The 22744-nt window shown below is 41.1% G+C and overlaps 1 protein-coding gene across 3 annotated transcripts in view; it reads left to right on the forward strand.

The window, feature by feature from the left end:
• ELP1 (elongator acetyltransferase complex subunit 1) overlaps nucleotides 1-17458 on the forward strand; it is a 56359-nt gene extending 38901 nt beyond the window's left edge. For 2 of the 3 annotated variants that reach the window (XM_042242917.2, XM_042242918.2), the window contains exons 30-37: nucleotides 4032-4094; nucleotides 4469-4529; nucleotides 6308-6421; nucleotides 7053-7149; nucleotides 10366-10493; nucleotides 11318-11472; nucleotides 13548-13623; nucleotides 16208-17458. In XM_042242917.2, the coding sequence (XP_042098851.1) occupies nucleotides 4032-4094; nucleotides 4469-4529; nucleotides 6308-6421; nucleotides 7053-7149; nucleotides 10366-10493; nucleotides 11318-11472; nucleotides 13548-13623; nucleotides 16208-16275 (762 nt within the window). In that variant the 3' untranslated portion in view covers nucleotides 16276-17458. Of the gene's footprint in view, nucleotides 1-4031; nucleotides 4095-4468; nucleotides 4530-6307; nucleotides 6422-7052; nucleotides 7150-10365; nucleotides 10494-11317; nucleotides 11473-12454; nucleotides 12564-13547; nucleotides 13624-16207 lie in introns of those variants that run through there. The other variant, XR_006058573.2, reaches the window with a different exon arrangement.
• Nucleotides 17459-22744: the final 5286 nt, after the last annotated feature.

Here is a 22744-nt window from a genome sequence, read left to right on the forward strand (position 1 = left end):
GTCTTTCACCCTGTGTGTGATGTTTGCTAGTTTTTGGCAAAGGAGTTGTTTGTTCAGTAGATGCGAGAAACTGGTAAGGCTCTTATTGGATTTGGCAAACTACAACCTGGGGGCCAAAGCTAGCCGACCACGCGTTTTGTTAATAAAGTTGTGTTGGAACATAGCCCCACCAATTGTTAATACATTGTGTGGCTGCTGTTGCACTTAAAACCACAAGAGTTTGAGGACTTGTAACAGTCTGTCCCAGAAAGCCTAAAATATTAACTGTCTTGCTTTTTATGGAAAAAAATTGCCAATCCTTGCCCTCTTGGGTTGAGAAAATTCTCCTGTTTCTGGTTCTAAGAGTTTTTATCATGAATGAGTATTAAATTTTGCCAAATAACTCAAGATATTTTTTTTGTTTAGACCAGTGATAGGGTGAATTGCGTTGACTTTTTTAAAAAATTCTTTTATATTGAAGTATAGTTGATTTATATGTTGTGGTAATATACAGGAAAGTGATTTGGTTTTATATATATACATTTATACATTTATATATATACATTTTTAATATTCTTTTCCATTATGGTTTATCATTGCATACTGAACATGTCAACAGTTCTCTGCGCTATATAGTAGGACCTTGTTGTTTATCCATTCCATATGTAATAGCTTACCTCTGCTAACACACCCTCCCACTCCATCCCTCGCCTAACCTCCCTTGGCAGCTGCGCACCTGTTCTATAAGTGTGAGTGTGTTTTTGCTTCATAGATAGGTTCGTTTGTGTCGTATTTAGACTCCATATAAGCGATATCATGTGGAATTTGTCTTTCTCTTTCTGACTTTATGTAGTATGGTAATCTCTAGTTGCGTGCATGCTGCTGCACATGGCACTGTTTCATTCTTTCTTACGGCTGAGTAGTATTCCGTTGTACATATGGACCACATCTTCATCCATGCGTCTGCTGATGGACATCTAGGTTGTTTCCGTATCTTGGCTATTGTGGATAGTGCTGCTGTGAACAATATGATAGATGTACACATACACAAGAGAGTTCCAGAAAAACATCTATTTCTGCTTTATTGACTATGCCAGAGCCTTTGACTGTGTGGATCACAAGAATCTGTGGAAAATTCTGAAAGAGATGGGAATACAGACCACCTGACCTGCCTCTTGAGAAAACCATATGCAGGTCAGGAAGCAACAGTTAGAACTGGACATGGAACAACAGACTGGTTCCAAATAGGAAAAGGAGTACGTCAAGGCTGTATATTGCACCCTGCTTATTTAACTTATATGCAGAGTACATCATGAGAAACGCTGGGCTGGGAGAAGCACAAGCTGGAATCAAGATTGCTGGGAGAAATATCAATAACCTCAGATATGCAGATGACACCACCCTTATGGCAGAAAGTGAAGAGGAACTGAAGAGCCTCTTGATGAAAGTGAAAGAGGAGAGTGAAAAGGTTGACTTAAAGCTCAACATTCAGAAAATGAAGATCATGGCATCTGGTCTCATCACTTCATGGGAAATAGATGGGGGAACTGGCTGACTATTTTTCTGGGCTCCAAAATCACTGCAGATGGTGATTGTAGCCATGAAATTAAAAGACGCTTACTCCTTGGAAGGAAAGTTACGGCCAACCTAGATAGCATTTTAAAAAATGGAGACATTACTTTGCCAACAAAGGTCCATCTAGTCAAGGCTGTGGTTTTTCCAGTAGTCATGTATGGATGTGAGAGTTGGACTGAAGAAAGCTGAGCACCGAAGAATTGATGCTTTTGAACTGTGGTGTTGGAGAAGACTCTTGAGAGTCCCTTGGACTGCAAGGAGATACAACCAGTCCATCCTAAAGGAGATCAGCCCTGGATGTTCATTGGAAGGACTGATGTTGAAGCTGAAACTCCAATACTTTGGCCACCTGATGCGAAGAGCTGACTCATTGGAAAAGACCCTAATGCTGGGAAGAATTGAGGGCAGGAGGAGAAGGGGATGACAGAGTATGAGATGGTTAGATGGCATCAGCAACTCAGTGGACATGAGTTTGGGTGAACTCTGGGAGTTGGTGATGGACAGGGAGGCCTGGCGTGCTGCGGTTTATGGGGTTGCAGAGTTGGACATGACTGAGCGACTGAACTGAACACATACGCACATATGGAGGAATATTATTCAGTCAAAAAATAATGAAAAATTGGTGCATGCTACAGCTTAGATAAAACTTGAAAAGATTATGCTGAGTGAAATAAATTAGATATAAAAGGACAAATATTGTATAATTCTACTTATATGAGGTACCTAGAGTAGTCAGATTCGTAGAGACACAGTAGAACGATGGTTGCTGAAGGTGGAGAGTGGGGGGAGAGGGGATTTATTGTTTCATGGATATAGAATTTCCTTTTTGCAAGATAAAAGTTTTGGAAATTGATAGTAGTGGTGGTTTCACAACAGTGTGAATTTGCTTGATGCGCCTGAGCTATACATTAAATGGCTAAAAGGGTGCATTTTATATTGAAGTTTGCTATAGTCAAAAAAATAAGGGGAGAGAAAAGGAACAAAGAACTGATGAATCTTTAAAACATATACTTAAGAAGTCAGGCACAAAAAGTCGCCTATTGTATGGCTCCTCTTATATAATGTATCCAGACTGTGCAAATCCAGAGAGACAGAAAGCAGATTAGAAGTTACCAGGGGGTGAGAGGAGTGGGAAGTATGGAGGGATTGGTTAATGGATACGAAGTGTATTTATGTGATGAGAAAAAAATTTGAAAGTAGGGAGAGCTTGTGATTACACAACATTGTGATATAGTAAACAGCATCAAATACACTTTAAAATTATTCATTGTATGTTATTAATATATGAATTTTATGTCAATAACACACACATTTCCAGTCAAGCAAAACACGTAAACTGTTTCTTTGGGACATATGGTATAGGCCTGAAGCGATCCTTTGAGGTCTGGGAAGAAAATGTTTATTTAACCTTCTTAGTTAAAAGTAACTTATTTAAAGTAGTATATATGTATATAGATTGTTTAAAATACTAAAAGCAGATAGAAAATAAAACACCTCATTCCCACCACTCACGCGTGCATGCATGCTAAGTCACTTCAGTCATGTCCGACTCTGCGACTATTTCTTTCCAGAGTTTCCTCTCTCCTCTCTACCTTCCCTACTCAGCCCCCTACACACACACATGCACACGCACACACACACACTCTACACACAGATGTACTTTTTAACCAAAATGAAATTATACTGTTTTTAAATTTGGTTTCTTTGGCTATAATCTTCCTCTCTCCATGCTGACACATTTTAATTTATCCAATAATGAAAAGTTCAGTTCCCTCAATATTCCAAAGTTGTTTATAGTAGATTGATCCAAATTAGATTCCTTCCTAAGTCCATGTATTGTGTTCATTATCTTATGTTCTTTAAATCCCTTTTTGTCTAGTTTATACACACCTTTTTTATGATAGAGATTACTTGAAAATATCCAGCCAGTTGTCTCTTTTACTTCATCTTTTAAAAACATGTTTTGTTTTATGTGCTTTTCAAGAACATAATGTAATTATATATTAGGGTACATAATCAAAAGTTTTTAGTGGTAACGATGTAAGCATCACAAATGGCTTAAAGACTGTAGGATATACAGATGTTTATTAAACTTATTTCAGTTTTTTATAGGTTTGGAAGGTTACAGTTCTAGTTGACCCTTTTTTCACAGTGTGGTCTTGTTAATTCAGGAGCCCACCTAAATCTCCTGAATCAGACTTGGAGGTGCAGCTGGGGAAATGGGCGTTTCTAACAGTCTCTCTCGTGGTTTCGGTGCTCAGGGATGTAGAGAGATGATGCTCACCTTGTGTTTTGTGGTCATTTCCAGAACTGACACTCCTTATTTGTCTTTTGCATCAGCATCTATCAAGCATCCGCTCTAGGCCAGACCCTAGGCTGAGAACTGGGATTGTGAGCAATAGAGGCAGCTCTTTGGGCAGTTTTGCAGTTTGATACGGTGGCATCTGACATGCTTGCCATTGATGTTCCCTTGTCAGGACCATGAAGAAGCTGTGCTTGTGCTGCTAGAGGGAGCTGCCTGGGAAGAAGCTCTGAGACTGGTAAGAGGACGCCAGAACTCCTCCCTGCCTGAAGTGCTCGGTAGAATGAGGGCCTGCACGGGGGAGACAGTCAGCCGGAGTCCCCGGTCTTCTGAGGCTTCCGAAGTTTGGCAGTAGTTCAGGTTCTGGTCTAAGGATAAGCAGTGCTTTTTAAATCATTTAGTTAATTTATTCTTGAGGTGTGGAATTAGTGCTCTAAATGAGAAGCGTTACTGTTTTTTACTGAAACAATTTGGGTTTTCTTTGGCCGCCTTGTAGGCCTGTTCCTCCGGAAAATATCCTGGTCACCTCTGAAAGCGATCCACTCCCTAGCATCTTAACTTTCCAGTGACTTGACATTTTCCTGCCTAAAATTATCTTATTTTTCCTTTTAGGTACACAAATATAACAGACCAGATATTATAGAAACCAACATAAAGCCTTCCATTCTAGAAGGTGAGGGTTGTATTTTAGAAAGCATTCCTGATTTGGAAGTATCAGTATCGGGGGAGAGGGAGACGGGAGAGTACTGTCTTTGCTGTCACATCCTTTAATCATGTCAGTGATGAAAGAACGCACTTTATTGAGTCAACCAGAGTTCTCCACTGGGTGGGATAATTGAATTCTGACCATGGTTTTTAAATGTGCTATGTTAAATGGGCTTCCAGTGGTAAAGAATTTGCCTGCCATTACAGAAGACATGGGTTTGATCCCTGGGTCGGGAAGATCCCCCTAGAGAAGAAAACTGACAGCCTGTTCTAGTATTCTTGCCTGGGAAATCCCATGGATGGAGGAGCCTGGGAGGATACAGTCTATGGAGTCATGAAGAGTTGGACAGACTTAGTGTCTAAACAGTAGCGACAATGATGTTAAATAAATAGTCACACATGAAATATTTGAATGTTAAAAACCTGTGGGTAAGATGCAATTAAAAATTTTTGCATTGAGGAATGGTTGGTAAACTTGCATATGAACTATTTGATAATATATCAAGCGTTTAATTTTCTGCATTTAATAATTATATTGTGATTATATATATAATATCCTGATTCTTAAGAGAGAGATGCTAAAGTATTTAGGAGGGAAGGATTGTATCTGTAACTTCCTCTCAAAGGGTTCCACAAAAATAATTATGTGTGTGTGAGAGAGAGTAGAGAGAGAAACAGAGGAAGCCAAAAATATAGAATGATATTAATAATTGATAAATCTAAGTGAAGTGTGTCTGTGTGTGTCTGTGTGTGTGTGTGTGTGTGTATTCATTGAACTGTTGCAACTTTTATGTAGGTTTGAACTTTCAAAATAAAAAAAATTTTTACAATAAAAAGAAGGGCTTTTCCTGTGGCCTTGTGGTTAAGACAGCTTCCAATTCTGGGGGCACAGGTTCAATCCCTTGTCAGGGAACTAAGATCCTATATGCTGCACAGCATGTCCAAAAAAATAAAAATAAAAAGGACCTTTGCAGAAGATTAATCAAAGATGAGTGTTAATCAGTTCTAGAATACTCTAGTGTACATTGTAATTCCTTAAATGCAAAATGTAAGAGTAGGATGTCAGTTTGACATATAGAAATCTTTGGGAGTAGAGGTTGATTTTAAGCCCTGCACAGTCTACCCTGTAAGTAATGTCTAGCGTTTCTGACATTGACATGCATTCATTCTTACCATGTCTGCTCTCTACTACCCTGTCCAACTCAAAACTGGGAGAGTTCTCTGTGTATCATTCTCTTTACGTACTCCTACCTGGGTCCTGGAAGCATCCTCCTGGGACCTGTAACAATCCTTCTAGCTCACTCTTCTTGAATTTTTCTCCACTAATGAGAACCTAGAAAAATGCTGACGATTCATCAGCAAAGACCGAATACTTACAGGTTTAGGAAGCATTTCATGACTTTCTTCCTGTTTTTGTTAATAGCTTCCTGTACACTCCTTTTATTTGCCAGTCCTCTCTTAGGTTAGATATTAAAGACTCTTATTTAGGTGATTTTACAAGTTTAGTGGTAGAGTGTTTTCTAGGATGATGTTAATGAACTTTAAGATCTTGAATCTCAATCTCTAGTTCATTCTCCGAAAGCATTGTTGGTTAATTCTCCATTAAATTTAAAGAAAAAAATCTTACTTGAAAAACTTGATAACGTGTTTTCTTTTCATTGAGCTCCAACTCCCTTGCCAACCTCTCACTCCAGTTTTTTCTCTTTGCTTAAACATGTTTAAATTACTTTCCATCTGCACCCTCAGCCCAGAAAAATTATATGGCATTTCTGGACTCTCAGACAGCCACATTCAGTCGCCATAAAAAACGTCTGCTGGTGGTACGAGAGCTGAAGGAGCAGGCCCAGCAGGTGAACCTGGGTGAGTGCCTGCCTGGAGACAGTGGAGCTTGGGGGTGGTGTTGGGGGCAACGTCACACACTGTCTTATTAGCTGCTTACTGTGCCTCCTGCAGTGCGGTTACTGTGCCAAGTGGAAGTCTGAGGCCTCTGTGAAGGGCATGTGTATGTCTTTGTCATGGGTACTGGGGAGAGTTTGAGGGCAGAATCAAGCACGAATGGGAAGAGGTCTGCCAGACATTCCCCACTCACCCAGCCAGAGGAACTGACTGCAGTATTTACAGAATGAATCTCCTCCTCTCCAAAAGTTCCTTTGCTTTAAGAAAAGAATAAAGACGTTTGGTAAAGTGCTAGCTTACAGTGGTAAAATTGTATTTAATATCTATTGGTGACTAGTAGTTATTGCTACATTGGTTTTAGTCTGTTGAGCACAAGGAGAGCACCTCCTTTTTTTATTGAAGAGTAGTTGGTGTACAGTGTTGTGCCAGTCCAGTGGCTCAGCTATACACATTTGTGCTGTATTTTAGATCAGCTTTGTACTAGTCTTCCTACCTCATTAGAGGTGACCTGGATAACTATGGTTCATTTACCCTGCTGAAGGTGAACCTTATCTGCAGGGAGTTTTCAACTCTGTGTCTGGTTCTTCTTTTCTAGATGATGAAGCACCCCACGGTCAAGAGTCAGATCTCTTTTCTGAAACCAGCAGTGTCATGAGTGGCAGATACTCTCATAGTAACTCTAGGATATCAGCGTATGTATCATGTGTATTCAGCACACTCACCATTCCCTGGGTGTGTGGAGAAAGGAGAAGTGAAGAGGTCAGCTTTCCACCAGGACCATGCAGCAGGAGGCGGGGGACTGGGGAAGTTGGGGAAGGACCTTCCCAGCATGTCTAAGAGCTCAGACTTGACCGCAGATGTTTTCTGCTGCAGCTTCGTGGCCTATGTGTTTGCCCGTTGCTCATATGGCACTTACACTGGGTACTCAATTTATATTTAACATCTGATTTCATTCATTCAACAAATACATTAAGTGACTATATGTAATATGTAGGCACTGAAAAACTAGGAAGAGTATAAAGAAAAGCGAGTTCACACTTCTTCAAAGTTCAGTTGGTCAGAAGTATTTACTGAACTCGCTGTAGTAGATATTACAGAAACCTTTTAAGGAGATGTGAATTAATAAGAATTTGTAGACTTACTTGGGAAACAGAAAACAGTGCATGATGGTATATTTAAACCAAATGGTGTTTTAGGAATTTAGAGTGGACGTCTGTGAGATTGGGTGGGATAAACAGAAACTGCAGGAAAGCCACCCAGACTGGGCTTTTGGGAGTTGGGCTGAGGGTCCCAGATGAAACAAATGGCATAATAAAAGATCTCTGAGGCAGGAAAGAATGTGGGGTTCATTTATATATTTTATGATATTAAAATTCCAATCTGATATGTCTGTCTTCTTACTTAAATTTAATTTTGTTGCCTTTAAATTTATTTAGTCTTTACTACAAAATTGAAGCTGATTGTTCTTCTCATTGTTCCAGCTCCGATTATCAGATGTAATTTCATTTTCTTCTGTATCTTAATCAAAACTTCAAGGCCAGGCATCACTTTTTAGGGCCTTCCTTATTATTTCCTGCCTTTTCGCTACCAGTTGAATTTTATGTATCATTTTAACACCTTCACCATTTTCCCAAAAATACAAGCACCATCTGTATATACTGTGGTTTCCCAAAAAGTTGGTGACCACACTTATTGCTATGTTCGTTTTAATCTGCTGAGCACAAGGAGAGCTCTCCTCTTTTTCTTTATTGAAGCATAATTGATTTGCAATGTTGTGATAATCTCAGCTGTACAGCAAAGTGATTCAGTTATACACATATATGCATTCTCTGTTTATAGTTTCTTCCATTGTGGTTTATCACAGGATACCGAATATAATCCCCTGTGCTATACAGTAGGATCTTGTTTATCCATTCCAGTGTAATACTTTGCATCTACCAACCCCAAACTCGCAGTCTATCCATCTCCCTCTCCCTCTCCTCACCTACAAGTCTGTTCTCTGTGTCTATGAGTCTGTTTCATAGACAGGTTCATCTGTGCTGTGTTTTAGATTCTGTGTATAAATGATACCATGTTTCTTTCTCTTTCTGACTGACTTCACTTAATCTGGTCATCTTAGTTGCACCCATGATGCTGCACATGGTGTTCTTTGATGCTTTTTATGGCTGAGTAGTATTCTGTTGTGTATGTACACCACATCATCTTTATCAAGTCATCTGTCAGCGGATATTCAGGTTGTTTATGTCTTGGGACTGTTGTGAATAATGCTGCTGTGGACATAGGGGTGCATATATCTTTTTGGATCAGAGTTTTCTCCAGGTATATGCCCAGGAGTGGGGTTGCTGGGTCATATTGTAGTTCTGTTTTTAGTTTTCTGAGGAACCGCCATACTGTTTTCCATAGTGGCTGTACAAATTTGCATTCCCACCAGCAGTATAGGAGGGTTCCCTTTTTTGCACACCCTCTTCAGCGTTTATTTACAGACTTATTAATGGTGACCATTTTGACTGGTGTCTAGTGGTACCTCACTGTAGTTTTGATTTGCATTTCTGTAATAATTAGTGATGTTGAGCATCTTTTTCACATGTCTGGTGGACATCTATATGTTTTTTTTTTTTTGCAGAAATGTGGGTTAAGATCTTTAGCCCGTTTTTTGACGGGGTTGTTTGTTTTGTGTTGTTGAGTTGTGTGAGTTGTTGGTGTATTTTGGAAATGAAGCCCTTGCCTACTGCATGATCTGCAAATCTTTTTCTCCCATTCTGTAGATCGTTTTTACTTTATTTTTTCATGGCTTCCTTTGCTGTGCAAAAGCTTGTAAGTTTGTTTACTTTTGTTTTCATCTCTGTTGCCTTGGGAGACTGGCCTAAGAAAGCGCTGGTACAGTTTTTGCCATAGAATGTTTTGCCTATGCTCTCTTCTGGGAGTTGCATGGTGTCATGTCTTAATTATGTTTAAGTCTTCAAGCCATTTTGAGGTTATTTCTGTGTACAGTGAGAGGGTATGTTTTAACTGCCTCTGTTTACATGTGGCCGTCCAGCTTTTCCAACACCAGTTGCTGAAGAGACTTCTTCCCGTCTGATATTCCTGACTCTCTTACAGAAGACTAACTCCTAGTAGGTGGGCAGGTGTATTTCTAGGCTCTCTCTTCTGCTCCATTGATCCATGTGTCTGTTTTTGTGCCAGTGCCGTGCTGTTTTGATTCCTATAGCTCTGGAGTATGTCTGAAGTCTGGGAAGGCTATGCCTCCTGCTTTGTTCTTTTTCTTCAGAATTGCTTCAGCGGTTCTGGGTCACCTATGGTTCCATAGAATTTAGGGATTATTTGTTCCAGTTCTGTGAAAACAGTCATGGGTCATTTGATAGGGATTATATTACATCAGTAGATTGCCATTTTAACAATGTTAATTCTTGTAGTCCAAGAACATGGGATTTCTTTCCATATCTTTGAGTCATCTTCAGTTTCCTTTCTTAATGTTTTATAGTTCTCAGTGTATGAGTCTTTAATCTCCTTAATCAGGCTTATTTGTAAGTATTTTGTTTTGGGGACTGCAATTTTGAAAAGTATTGTTTTTTTACATTCCCATTCCGATATTTCATTGCTGTTATAAAGAAATGCAGCCAGTTTCTGATGTCATTCTTTTATCTTGCTACTTTGCTGAATTCATTTATCAGATCTAGAAGTTTTTATGTGGAGTCCTTAGGGTTTTCCAAATATAATATCATGTCATCCCTCTCTAATGACAATTCCTAATGACCTTTTGTTTCTTTTTCTTTTCTGATTGCTGTGGCTAGGGCTTCCAGTACCACATTGAAGAGAAGTGCTGGGAATGGGCATCCTTGTTTTGTTTCAGCTTTTAGTGGGAAGGGCTTAAGGAGAGCCCCTTTTAAAACACCTGTAATATCTAACAGGCGATCATCTAAGAATCGGCGCAAAGCGGAGCGGAAGAAGCACAGCCTCAAGGAGGGGAGTCCGCTGGAGGATGTGGCCCTTTTGGAGGCATTGAGTGAAGTGGTGCAGGGGACTGAGAAATTGAAAGGTATATTTTCAATACTGATGATTCTTGCCCACATAAAAACCATAGTAAATACATCACTTCAGGGCACTTTCGTAAAACAAAACTTCTCAGCCCAGAGGCCTTTCTCATTGGCATTCACCTACCCAGGATGTGAAGGATGATCATTGAAGTCAGAAAGTTTACCCAAGGCCACACAGGGCCTAAACTGTTAAGCAGGTTTGCTCTGGGATGAAAATAAAGGTTAAAATCCAGTCCATCCCCTTCACTTGCTACATCGTGGACTTGGGAATAAGTCTTATTGGTCTGGAGAAAGACATCTATCTTTCTATTTGGCCTTTTGGGAATTTCCCTGGGGGCTTCCCAGGGAAGTAATAATAAAGTAATAATAATGGTGCTAATAGTAAAGGACCTGCCTGCCAGTGCAGGAGACATAAGGGATGCAGGTTCGATCACTGAGTTGAGAGGATCCCCTGGAGGAGGGCATGGCAACCCACTCCGGTATTTTTGCCTGGAGGATCCCCATGGACAGAGGAGCCTGGTGGGCTACAGTCCATACAGTCACAAAGAGTCAGACACGACTGAAGTGACTTAGCACAGATACATGCATCTCTGAAATCAGGATAAGGATTGAGGAGACACTAATCCCCTGCTTGGGCTGCAGTGGATTTGTTTTCTTTTTGTAGTAGATATGTTAAATTATTCTAGCTTGGGAGGAGAAAGGAGAAAATATGGAAGATATTGTGTGATATTCGGTGTTTTTTGCTTGGGAAAAAAATCTCTGTTAGGATTCTAGCAATGGAGCTGGTAATACAACTTAACCACTCTCTCAAATTTCTTCTCTCTAGATGAAATAGGCCATATTTTAAAGATGCTCTTTCTCTTTGAGTTTGATGAGCAAGGAAGGGAGCTACAGAAGGCCTTTGAAGATACACTGCTGTTGATGGAAAGGTCACTTCCAGAAATTTGGACTCTCACCCCCCAGCAGAGTTCAGCTACACCTGTAAGCTTTCCTCAGAAACACAATGTGCTTTTCATGTTCAAATCACTTCCACAGATTATTACTCTCATAGTGTCTTAACAGTCAAAGCAAAAGATTTTCCTTTTCTCAAAACATGCCATACCAGAGTTCAATTATCTTAGCAAGCTGTTGGTGAGAAGATTTTGTGGTAGAACTCGTAGTACACCTCGGCCTAGGTTAAGTTTGCTTTGAGTTCTCTTTTCCACATGAAACCACTGTCACAGAGAAGATGGGAGTCAGATGGTTGCCCCTGGCCTGCCCTGAAGTTGTTAAGGTCGACCAGAACTGGCCCCTCACCTCTCTGTTCACACTTATAGATGGGATCTGAATTCTTTAAAGGAAGCCCAGATAATTGCCGTAAATTTGACTTGTCACTTCTGTGTTGTTACGACATGATTGCTAATTATGTTAAAGCTGTTTGTGTCCCATCAAGAATTCTGATGTTTTGTCATCTGTTTATTGTTTATATCTGCACAGTCTCTTACACCTCAGGTCTGTTGCTCAGCGTTTTGATTTTGATTCTGAAAGGCTGGTCTGTCCATCAGGGTCCATTAAGGACCACGGAAACCACAGCTAATATTTTATCAGAGAGATTTTAATAAATGGAACTGGTTAACCAAGTACTAGAGGACCAAAAAGGCAGAAGGGGAACACAGAGAAGGAACCCTGAGATAGTAAGTGTGGGCAGCAGCTTGTACCCCCAGGACTGAAAGAACAGAAGAAAGAGTTTGGGATTCTTAGAATTTAGATGCTTGGAGATGGGTCTTGCAGAGCTGGTTCTGGAAGCTCTGCGAAGCAGGGGCAGCCATCTGGTGCTGGTATTTCTGAGGGGGCAGATGAGGCTGGTTCAGAGTACATAGAAATAAATGGAAACTGGAATGAACAGATGTTGTGGGGTAAAGAGCCACTGTTGAGTGGCAGCAAGCAAACAAAGGAACAGATCCTATCTCCTTCCTCCATCCAGCCTCGGCCTGTCCTTCTGTCGGCTGCTCTTGTTGGAGAATAACAGCCATCAGAGGAGGGGTGTTTTCTCAGGCCCCACAGTCCCAGCATCACAAGCAGTGCGTAAAAGGGTGAGTTTGGAGCTGAGACAGAGGCCAAAAGTCAGCTCATAGGCTTATGAAATACATAAGCTTACTGGGTCTTGATTTCCTCAGTTATAAATGAGAATAATATTCTCTGGTATACTTCACTGAATGTTTTGAAGGTTATATGACAAGGTAGATATCAAAGCATTCAAAAGAAAAAACTATAAAAGCAACTAAGAGTTAGCCTCCCATAAGCATTTGAATTTACTATAATAGGTATTTCCTAGAAGAAATCTGATCACCTTCAAAACTTGTGATTTTGAAGCTAACAATTTATAATGCCTCCCCAGGCCCTCCCTTATTCTCATCTATTCAGATCATATTAACGCCATAGCACCAGTTTAGGAGTCTTAGGGGAAGTGACAGGAAAATTGTGTTTTTGCTCTGGCTGGTAAAGCACGGTAATGTCGTATGTGTAGGATACCATGGGTCACGGGGCAGTGCTTTGAGCGTGTGGCATCGCTGCTGGGCATGCGCCAGGAGGGGACGGGCACAGAGCTGAGTGAAGGCGGGGCAGAGGGCCTGGCGTCTGCCTGCTGAGGCTCCTGCAGGCGTGGGTTTCCTATGAAGTCTCTTGTTCATCTTGAACACACGTGGAGTTTGCATTCTCCTCCATTTTGTGTACATATTATTTTAATGTAAAAATTCTCACAAATCTTTCAGTACAGTCTGATGCTCTGTGTATTCTATAATCTATTATTGTACCCCTCCCCAGGGTTTGGCTCACTCCTTTTGGAAAGGACCAGGCGTTTATCACTGAGCTTTTCCTTTTCTGTTTTCCCCCATCATTACCTTCTGGTAGACAGGAGATATCAAGGTCTGAATGGAGATGGGAGAAACTGTCAAATTAAAATCACATATATGTTTGATGCCATAATGAAAATGAAAGGCTGCTTATTGCTGCAAAGGTATTTGCAGCCATCAGAAGTATAAAATAATCTTTGCTGATTCAGTCTACTTTCTACTTAGGTTCTAGGTCCCAATTCTACTGCAAATAGTATCATGGCCTCTTACCAACAACAGAAGACTTCAGTTCCTGTTCTTGGTTAGTATTTTTCTCTCTAAATTATTATGTACTAAGCAGAAGAAATATATTTTTATAAGTGTTTAGGTTAGTAGTATAAGGAGAGATTGGGGAGTCACTGCAGTTTTTCCTCTATTCTCAGAGTCTATCTGTAGTAAAATTAGTTTAATGCCTTTAGTGTTAGGAACCTGGGTTGGGGGATGAGAGATCCAGTGTGACATTAAATGTATAATTTTTTAAAAACTTGTTCTGACTTGCGCACTTGTCAAAGCAGTGGCATATATGCATCCATACAGGACATCCCAGTTGAAGTTTGAGTCTGAACAGTCTAGTTTGCATGTACATTTCAAGAATTCTTCTGAATCGTCATTTTTGGCTCTTGACAGTTTTGCATTGTGTCTTGGGGACATTTTCACATTTATTTCTTAAGAGCCAGAACTTTTTAGTCATCCTTAGGATTGATAGTGTAATTTGAAAACAGATCCAAAGATTATCATTTCATCTGCATTTCCTATTGAATTATACGTAAAATGTTTCTGTTTATTTTGGGGGGTGGGGGGAAATGATTCTCAGCAGTTAGGTTACATATTCCTCAAAGTTAAAAACCCTAAAGGCTTTCTTTTCAAAGCTGGTTAAAAAAAAACTTTGGACAGATCAGTTTGGTGCCAAAGTATTTGCCCTTCATGTGGATCATTCCAGCATAGTAACTTCTTTTCAGCTTTGAAAAGTTGGCACTTACTGTAGATGCTGTTTGCATTTCTGGCATGTGACAGGCAGCATTCTGAAAGTTTTTCGTTTAAATGCTATATTGTGTTAGCATTTTGATGACATTTGAAGTACTGGCTTTGTGAGAGCCATGTCACGTTTAACTTTAATGGTGTATTTTGCTACCAGGAATATACTTACCACCTTCCATACCAGCTAAGCTCATATATCCAGACAGTTAACTGCTGTGTCCCTAGGTCCCCTTCTTCCTGGAGGCTGGCAGGCTGCTTTTGGTGTCAGTCCCAAAACACACACTTGTTTCTGAGATGCTCACAGTTCATCTCAGACTAGAGGCTATCTGGTAATTGTGTAGCTTGTGGTGTCTAATCCAGTTGTGGTTTCTTTCCCCTGTTTTCCTCACTGCTGGCCTGATGCTGGCCTTCAGGTCAAGTCCAGTCACACATCTTTCCCTAGCGTGGTCTAGTTGGCTTTATCAAAGAGCACTTTCATTTCCCAGCTGAGCCTTGAAGACTTTTAAAATTTTTAGGCTGCTCATTATCAGCAGCCTCCATATTTGTATTATGTATCATCAGCTCATTATGTGTATTATCTGTGTCTCCGTGTAGGAACACTGGTGTAGACTCTAGGAAAGAAGTTCTCATAACCCAAAAAGGGGCAGATGAGCTAATCACAGAATCAGTGCCACTCAAATATTCCTCACCTGCCCCTGCCCAGCTAATACCATAGGGGAGCAGTGACCTAAAGGGGCATTTTCTGTTTCATGTTTAACATCCAATGTAGTACCACACAAGTTGATTCCAGGTCTTGCAAAAATGGAATCTATTTCATAAAATGGATTCATGTTTTACCAGAGTAGTGCTTAAATCATAGACCAGTTGGAATTGTTACGGTTGATAGCAAAATTGCTTTGACTATCAAAGGATAAAGAGAAGTCCTTGGAAAAATTGATAAAAGTCCTCAAAGTATTTTTATGAAATGAGTTTCTTTGTGGTATGAAATTCAAACATGGAAATATGAAAGATGGCATGTCTTGCTGTCATACAGTCTTTCAGAATAGCTTCTTTCCTGCCAGTAAGTTCGTACGTAGTATTTATCCTAAGAAAGAACCTCTTTACATATTTTCCCATGTTTCTACTTATTATTTATTATTCCTACTTAAATAATTCCATAAATGTATCTGAAAGAGGGCCTGGAAATTTTATCTGACTTATTTTCTGCCTATCACCTGCCTTTTCTAGTTATTTTTTTTTTTAAAGTATTTTCTGTCTGTTAGCTTTGCTTACTGAAAACATGCCACCAATTTTTCCTTTTAGTCTTAAAATTGAGGTAAATTTTACATACAGTGAAATGTACAGATCTTTTAAATGTTTCAGTTCAGTTCAGTCGCTCAGGCGTGTCTGACTGTTTGTGACCCCATGAATCACAACACGCCAGGCCTCCCTGTCCATCACCATATCCCGGAGTTCACTCAGACTCATGTCCATCGAGTCCGTGATGCCATCCAGCCATCTCATCCTCGGTCGTCCCCTTCTTCTGAAATTTAATACATGTATACAGCCTTGTCATCACTACAACCACCACACTCTCCCAGTTTGAAATACAAAATATTCTTTCACTTTGAATCAGTTAGTGGGCATTTTTTTCTTCAACCCTCTCACCTGCCTGAAGTTCAAGTGGGATTCCTCTTTTTGGAGCAGGGCCTCTAGGCTGTGTTTGCTCTGATCAGGAAGTTGTTAGGGTAACACAAACATTAACTCTGCTTCTGAAGCACATCTTATCTGTGCAAGGCCCAGTCACCTCGTTTTAGCTTAGAGCAATTGCCTCCGCTCCCACCAACAGAAGAATGTGTCTGTTACAGTTTCTCTTTCCTTTCCTTTAGATGCTGAGCTTTTTATGCCACCAAAGATCAACAGAAGAACCCAGTGGAAACTGAGCCTTCTAGACTGACCGTGACCTCAGCTAGAGGCTCTGGCAGAGAAAGCTGTCTTCCTTCTGCTCCTCACTCCTCGAGGCCTGGCTGTGGGAACTGGGAAGAGAAGACCATCTACCTTAGCATTGGGGAGATCTGCTCTGTAACGCGGACCTCGGCAGACACAAATTCTGTTTTATTTTGCATGTAATTGTAATCATTAGCAAGACTTTAAGCTTCAACCAGTAGAGCATCATTTTGTAAAAGTTACTGTTCTTTTACTTAGTGCTGGTTGGGAGCATATTTCTGGTATTTATGGTAATGAGGACATTGGGTTTGGTTCGCAGCCACGGATCTGAATCATATTGGGACCACAAACAAATCATAGAATTAATTTGTGCCTCAGTTAATTGGGAATAATATTTCGTGGCTTCTATCTCAAGTGGGAAGAAAAGTAAAATAATGTTTTAAAATTGTTTTATGTTCCTTGAGGAAAGCATTATGTATAAACAACATGGCTATTAGTGGTCTCAACATTTGGTCAGATTCAATCATTTAAATGACTTCTTCACCTTGGATTAAGCAGAATGAAAATCGAAATCTATTCTTGAATGTTCTGAGCTTTCCTATGCTGACAGTAATATCAGTAATATCTTACCAGGTGATAGGCTTCCAGTTACAACCAGTTTGAGCCTCCCGTCACTACACTGTCCACAGGGACTGATTTTACTGCCTGTGAATGTTCTGCTAAAATTAGCAGTGTCAGAACTGGAACAGTCTAGAATTTCTGAAACAGTATTGTGCACGTTTGGGATGGTGAGCAGCATGCATCAGATGGGATGCACAGTAGTGAGTTACTCCCTTTTCCTCCAAATGTTGCTTCTTTTAACATAGTGGTTTTGTCAGTGTCTAGGCCATTTCATTTATTTTTCTTTATGGTGCTTAACTGACTTCTGTCTTTTAGTTATTTTCTTTGGAAGAAATGGAATTGTTTTCCCTTTTCAGTGAGTCTAGAAAAAGCTTAATTCCTTTTGACAACAACCGTTTTGTTGCTGAGTTCTTGGGTAAGGCTAACAGTCTCTTCTATGCTTTTAATATCAGAACCAGACTTGTATTTCTCTGTGTAAGCTAACAGTAAGTGCTGCTTTTGATCTTCAGAGTGTGGACATACCCAGAACTGTGTAACCAAATAAATCTTTCCCTAATATAGCGAAATGTAAACTGCAGAATCTAGGTGCGTTCACTGTATAATTCAGTTTTTTGTTTGTCTGAAAATGTTCACAAAATAATAGAAAAAGAAGATCTGTAATTAAGTGCACAACATCGAGAGGCTGCAAGTGCTTTGTGACTACCCACATGACATTTTAATATAGTGTTCTTGCTATAGATAATAGTAGAGGGATCCATGCTGATAGAAGTGAACATGTCTTGATAATGGCGTGACTTTGCATGGAAATTCACTTTCCTTAAAATAATGAAGCAGCAAAAAATAACTTGTGTGAATACAAGTTACTGTCACTTACTCTCATCTGAGCAAGATGGGATTTTATTCATCTGGAGAAGCAGCAGGTGGGAGCAAACCTTCCAAATTGAAGGGCAACGTCAAGGGGGAAGTCATGGGGGGAAATGGCTGTGTATGGGTAAAGGAGAACGTCCTGGTAGAGATGAATGCTTAATTTTGGAGAAAGATTCTGTCAAGTTCTAGAGGAGAGTATATGATTCTTCCCCCAAATTTGGGCTTTTCTGAAAGCAAATTCATGCTGCAGGCAGCCAAAAGCCTCCATTATTTTGTTGGTGCCACTGAATCAGCTTTGGTCAGATGCTCTGCACATCAAAAGGAATTGTGCAGAGGATTGTCTCCTGTAATCAAAGTGCATTTTAATTTAGACTCTTAAAAAAAGCTGGGGCAGGAGCTTATGTTCTTATCAGTAGAGCTTGGTATAATTTCTTAGTGCTGCATATTTTAAAATAAATTTATTTTCCATATATACCTACATATACACACACGTACATTTATGTGTGTATATACACACATGTGCATACATCTGAGGGATTCTCTCTAATTGAAAAGGATGTTTTTAGAAGTAAATAAAACTGACAGTTCTTAGTAATTGCAGGTGACTATAAGTTTGGAAGGGCTTCCCTGATAACTCAGTTGGTAAAGAATCCATCTGCAATGCAGGAGACTGGTGCGATTCCTGGGTCTGGAAGATCTGCTGGAGAAGGGATAGGCTACCCACTCCAGTATTCTTGGGCTTCCCTTGTGCCTCAGCTGGTAAAGAATCCGCCTGCAATGTGAGAGTCCTGGGTTTGATCCCTGGGTTGGGAAGATTCCCTGGAGAAGGGAAAGTCTGCCCACTCCAGTGTTCTGGCCTGGGACTGTATGTCCACGGGGGTCTCAGAGTTGGACACAACTGAGCGACTTTCATACACGCAAGTTTGGAAAGCAAAATTAGCTTTCTTCCTCCTCCTGTGGCTGCCTGTAATCTTCTGTGCTTCACTAGAAGCACTACTTGGACAAGTCCTTGGGAGCCTTTGGTTGCCCTTCCTTGTCGGTCACATAGTAACTGGGGGAGGATGACCATTTTAGGAACTAGGTCACCCTAAATGTCTGAGATTTGTACACGAGCCACAGTTAAGGCGATGATGCTTGCAGCCCTGAAGGCCTGCTCTCAATTCCTGCGCTCTCTGTGCTCCCTCAGCCCTTACCTGTGCTTCATGCCTGCTCTTCCTCCAGTACTCTTACTGGCTTTGAAGTCCCAGGAACTTCAAGACCAACAGATGTCCTGATATTTGGAAAGAACAAAGTCATGGTCACTCATCTTAGTGTCTTTGGACACAGTCATTTAACTCACTGAGTCTTTTCTGCGGCCTGTGTGTCCACTGGGCTAACCAGGGTTTCTCAGCATTGTTGATTTGTTGTTCAGTCACCAAGTCATGTCCAACTCTTTGTGACCCCATGGACTGCGGCATGCCAGGTTTCCCTGTCCTTCACTATCTCCCAGAGTTTGCTCAAACTCATGTCCATTTAGTTGATGCCATCCAGCCCTCTTACCCTCTGTGGCCCACTTCTCATCCTGCCCTCAATCTTTCCCAGCATCAGGGTCTTTACCAGTGAGTTAGCTCTTTGCGTCAGGTGGCCAAGTATTGGAGCTTCAGCTCCAGCATCAGTCTTTCCAGTGGGTATTCAGGGTTGATTTCCTTTAGGATTGACTGACTTGATTGTGCTGTCTGTCCAAGGGACTCTCAAGAGCACTGTTGATATTTTGGATTATATCATGCTGTGTTGTAGGGGGCTACCCTGTACATTACAGAATATTGAGCAATAGCCCCGGCCTCTAAGATCATGGCATCTGGTCCCATCCATTCATGGCAAAAAGATGGGGAAACAGTGGCTGACTTTATTTTTCTGGGTTCCAAAATCACTGCAGATGGTGATTGCAGCCATGAAATTAAAAGACGCTTACTCCTTGGAAGGAAAGTTATGACCAACCTAGACAGCATATTAAAAAGCTGAGACATTACTTTGCCAACAAAGGTCCGTCTAGTCAAGGCTATAGTTTTTCCAGTGGTTATGTATGGATGTGAGAGTTGGACTATAAAGAAAGCTGAGCACAGAAGAATCAGTGCTTTTGAACTGTGGTGTTGGAGAAGACTTGAGAGTCCCATGGACTGCAAGGAGATCCAACCAGGCCATCCTAAAGGAAATCAGTCCTGGGTGTTCATTGGAAGGACTGATGCTGAAGCTGAAACTCCAATACTTTGGCCACCTGATGCGAAGAGCTGACTCATTTGAAAGGACCCTGATTCTGGGAAAGATTGAGGGCAGGAGGAGAAGGGGACGACAGAGGATGAGATGGTTGGATGGCATCACCAACTCAATGGACATGGGTTTGGGTGAACTCCAGGAGTTGGTGATGGACAGAGAGGCCTGGTGTGATGCAGTTCATGGAGTGGCAAAGATTCAGACACAACTGAGCAACTGAACTGAACTACCCATCAGGTGTCAGTATGACATACCCCCTCCTCCTCTTACGATAACCACAAATATCTCTCAGCTCAGTTCAGTTGCTCAGTTGTGTCCGACTCTGCGACCTCATGAATCACAGCACGCCAGGCCTCCCTGTCCATCACCAACTCTCGGAGTTCACTCAAACTCATGTCCATTGAGTCAGTGATGCCATCCAGCTATCACATCCTCTGTCATCCCCTTCTGCCCCCAATCCCTCCCAGCATCAGGGTCTTTTCCAGTGAGTCAGCTCTTTGCATCAGGTGGCCAGAGTATTGGAGTTTCAGCTTTAGCATCAGTCCTTCCAATGAACACCCAGGATTGATCTCCTTTAGGATGGCCTGGTTGGATCTCCTTGCAGTCCAAGGGACTTTCAAGAGTCTTCTCCAACACCACAGTTCAAAAGCATTGATTCTTCGGCGCTCAGCTTTCTTTATAGTCCAACTCTCACATCCATACATGACCACTGGAAAAACTATAGCCTTGACTAGACGGACCTTTGTTGGCAAAGTAATGTCTCTGCTTTTCAATATACTATCTAGGTTGGTCATAACTTTCCTTCCAAGGAGTGTCTTTTAATTTCATGGCTGCAATCACCATCTGCAGTGATTTTGGAGCCCAAAAAATTAAAGTCTGACACTGTTTCCACTATTTCCTCATCTATTTGCCATGAAGTGATGGGACCGGATGCCATGATCTTCATTTTCTGAATGTTGAGCTTTAAGCCAACTTTTTCACTCTCCTCTTTCACTTTCATCAAGAGGCTTTTGAGTTCCTCTTCACTTTCTGCCATAAGGGTGGTGTCATCTGCATATCTGAGGTTATTGATATTTCTCCCAGCAATCTTTGATTCCAGCTTGTGCTTCTTCCAGCTCAACCTTTCTCATGATGTGCTCTGCATAGAAGTTAAATAAGCAGGGTGACAATATACAGCCTTGACGTACTCCTTTTCCTATTTGGAACCAGTCTGTTGTTCCATGTCCAGTTCTACCTGTTGCTTCCTGACCTGCATATAGGTTTCCCAAGAGGCAGGTCAGGTGGTCCGGTATTCCCATCTCTTTCAGAATTTTCCACAGTTTATTGTGATCCACACAGTCAAAGGCTTTGGCATAGTCAATAAAGCAGAAATAGATGTTTTTTCTGGAACTCTCTTGCTTTTTTGACATTACCAAATGTCTCTCGGTAGTCAAAACTGTTCCAGTTGGGAGCCAATGGGCTAAGATGGCTTCAAATATTTACTAAAAACTTTTCATCTTTTTTTCTGTATGAGGAAGATGCTTTTTTTCTGCAAGGGCTACTAATATGGAACCAGTGAGAGAATTCATAAAAGTGCTTTGAAAAGAGATTATACAGTTGTTCAGCCTTATATTGGCATTTTTCATTTTAAAATGGCAGTATGGCATTTATTCCTAGGATGGCCTAGGAGTTCCCATTCTCTAGAATCATCTCCCATTGCCTCCACTTCATCAAGACCCTCTTCACCTTTTGGGGGTTCTTGATTGGGGGGTTCATAGACCCTTAGGAATCTGGAGATAGTGTATTTCTATAATCCTATGTATTTTATTTGATGTGTTTAAAGAATATTATTCTGAGGGGTCCATAGGCTTTAACCACTCTGTCAAAGAGGTTCAAAGGTTAAGAATTAACCAGACTTCAACCTTCCCATCAATGAATGTTCTTCGAGTGTTGACAGTAGTGGTTTGGGCAGAAACAGGTAAACAAGGCAGACCTCTCTCAAGTCAGTGTACCCAACTCCTATCTGATGCCCTGATCCTCCAGGGTAAGGCTTATCCTTGCTGACTAAGCCCTTCTGTGGCTATTTTTGCTTCTTTCCTCTAGCTTGCTGGTGCCAGCCATCTGTGCTTACTCACCAGGCCTCCAGCGTGAGGCATTTGTGTCTTTCAAGGCTGTCTGTAAGGCAAACCTGGAGGTTATAAGGATGGCTCTGTAGGGTTTCTCCCTGAGCCTGGTAGAGATGCCATAGCTCTCCTATGCGTGCTTGAATGTGTGCGCCTTTGGGTGTATGTGTGGCTCAGGATCCTAGTAAGGCATTTGGGCTTCTGTATTTAAGCGGAAGAAACCTACATATCTAACAACTCTTAGGATCACCTCCTGGAGGCCACACACTAGTTTTCAAATGTTTATCTCTGATAGTTTCTTCAAAGCTAAACTTTATTTTTGTTGTTTTATATCTCATATGTATAATCAGCTGTGTGAGGTAGGCGTTTGAATTCAATTTTACAGGTGAATAGACTCAGGTCACAGGCTTCCTGGTAGCTCAGTGGTAAAAAATCTATCTGCCAATGCTGGAGTCATGGGTTTGATCCCTGGGTCAGGAAGATCTGGAGAAGGACATAGCAACTCACTTCCCTGGCAAATCCCATGGACAGAGGAGTCCGGTGAGCTACTTACAAACTGCCTGCAGGAATACCCCCTACCATGCTGGGCCCTGGAAGGGCTTCCAGGCCATGAGCGTCTTTATGTTCCTTCGGTTCCTC

Source organism: Ovis aries, chromosome 2 (assembly GCF_016772045.2).
Source record: "Ovis aries strain OAR_USU_Benz2616 breed Rambouillet chromosome 2, ARS-UI_Ramb_v3.0, whole genome shotgun sequence".
Classification (NCBI taxonomy): Eukaryota; Metazoa; Chordata; class Mammalia; order Artiodactyla; family Bovidae; genus Ovis; species Ovis aries.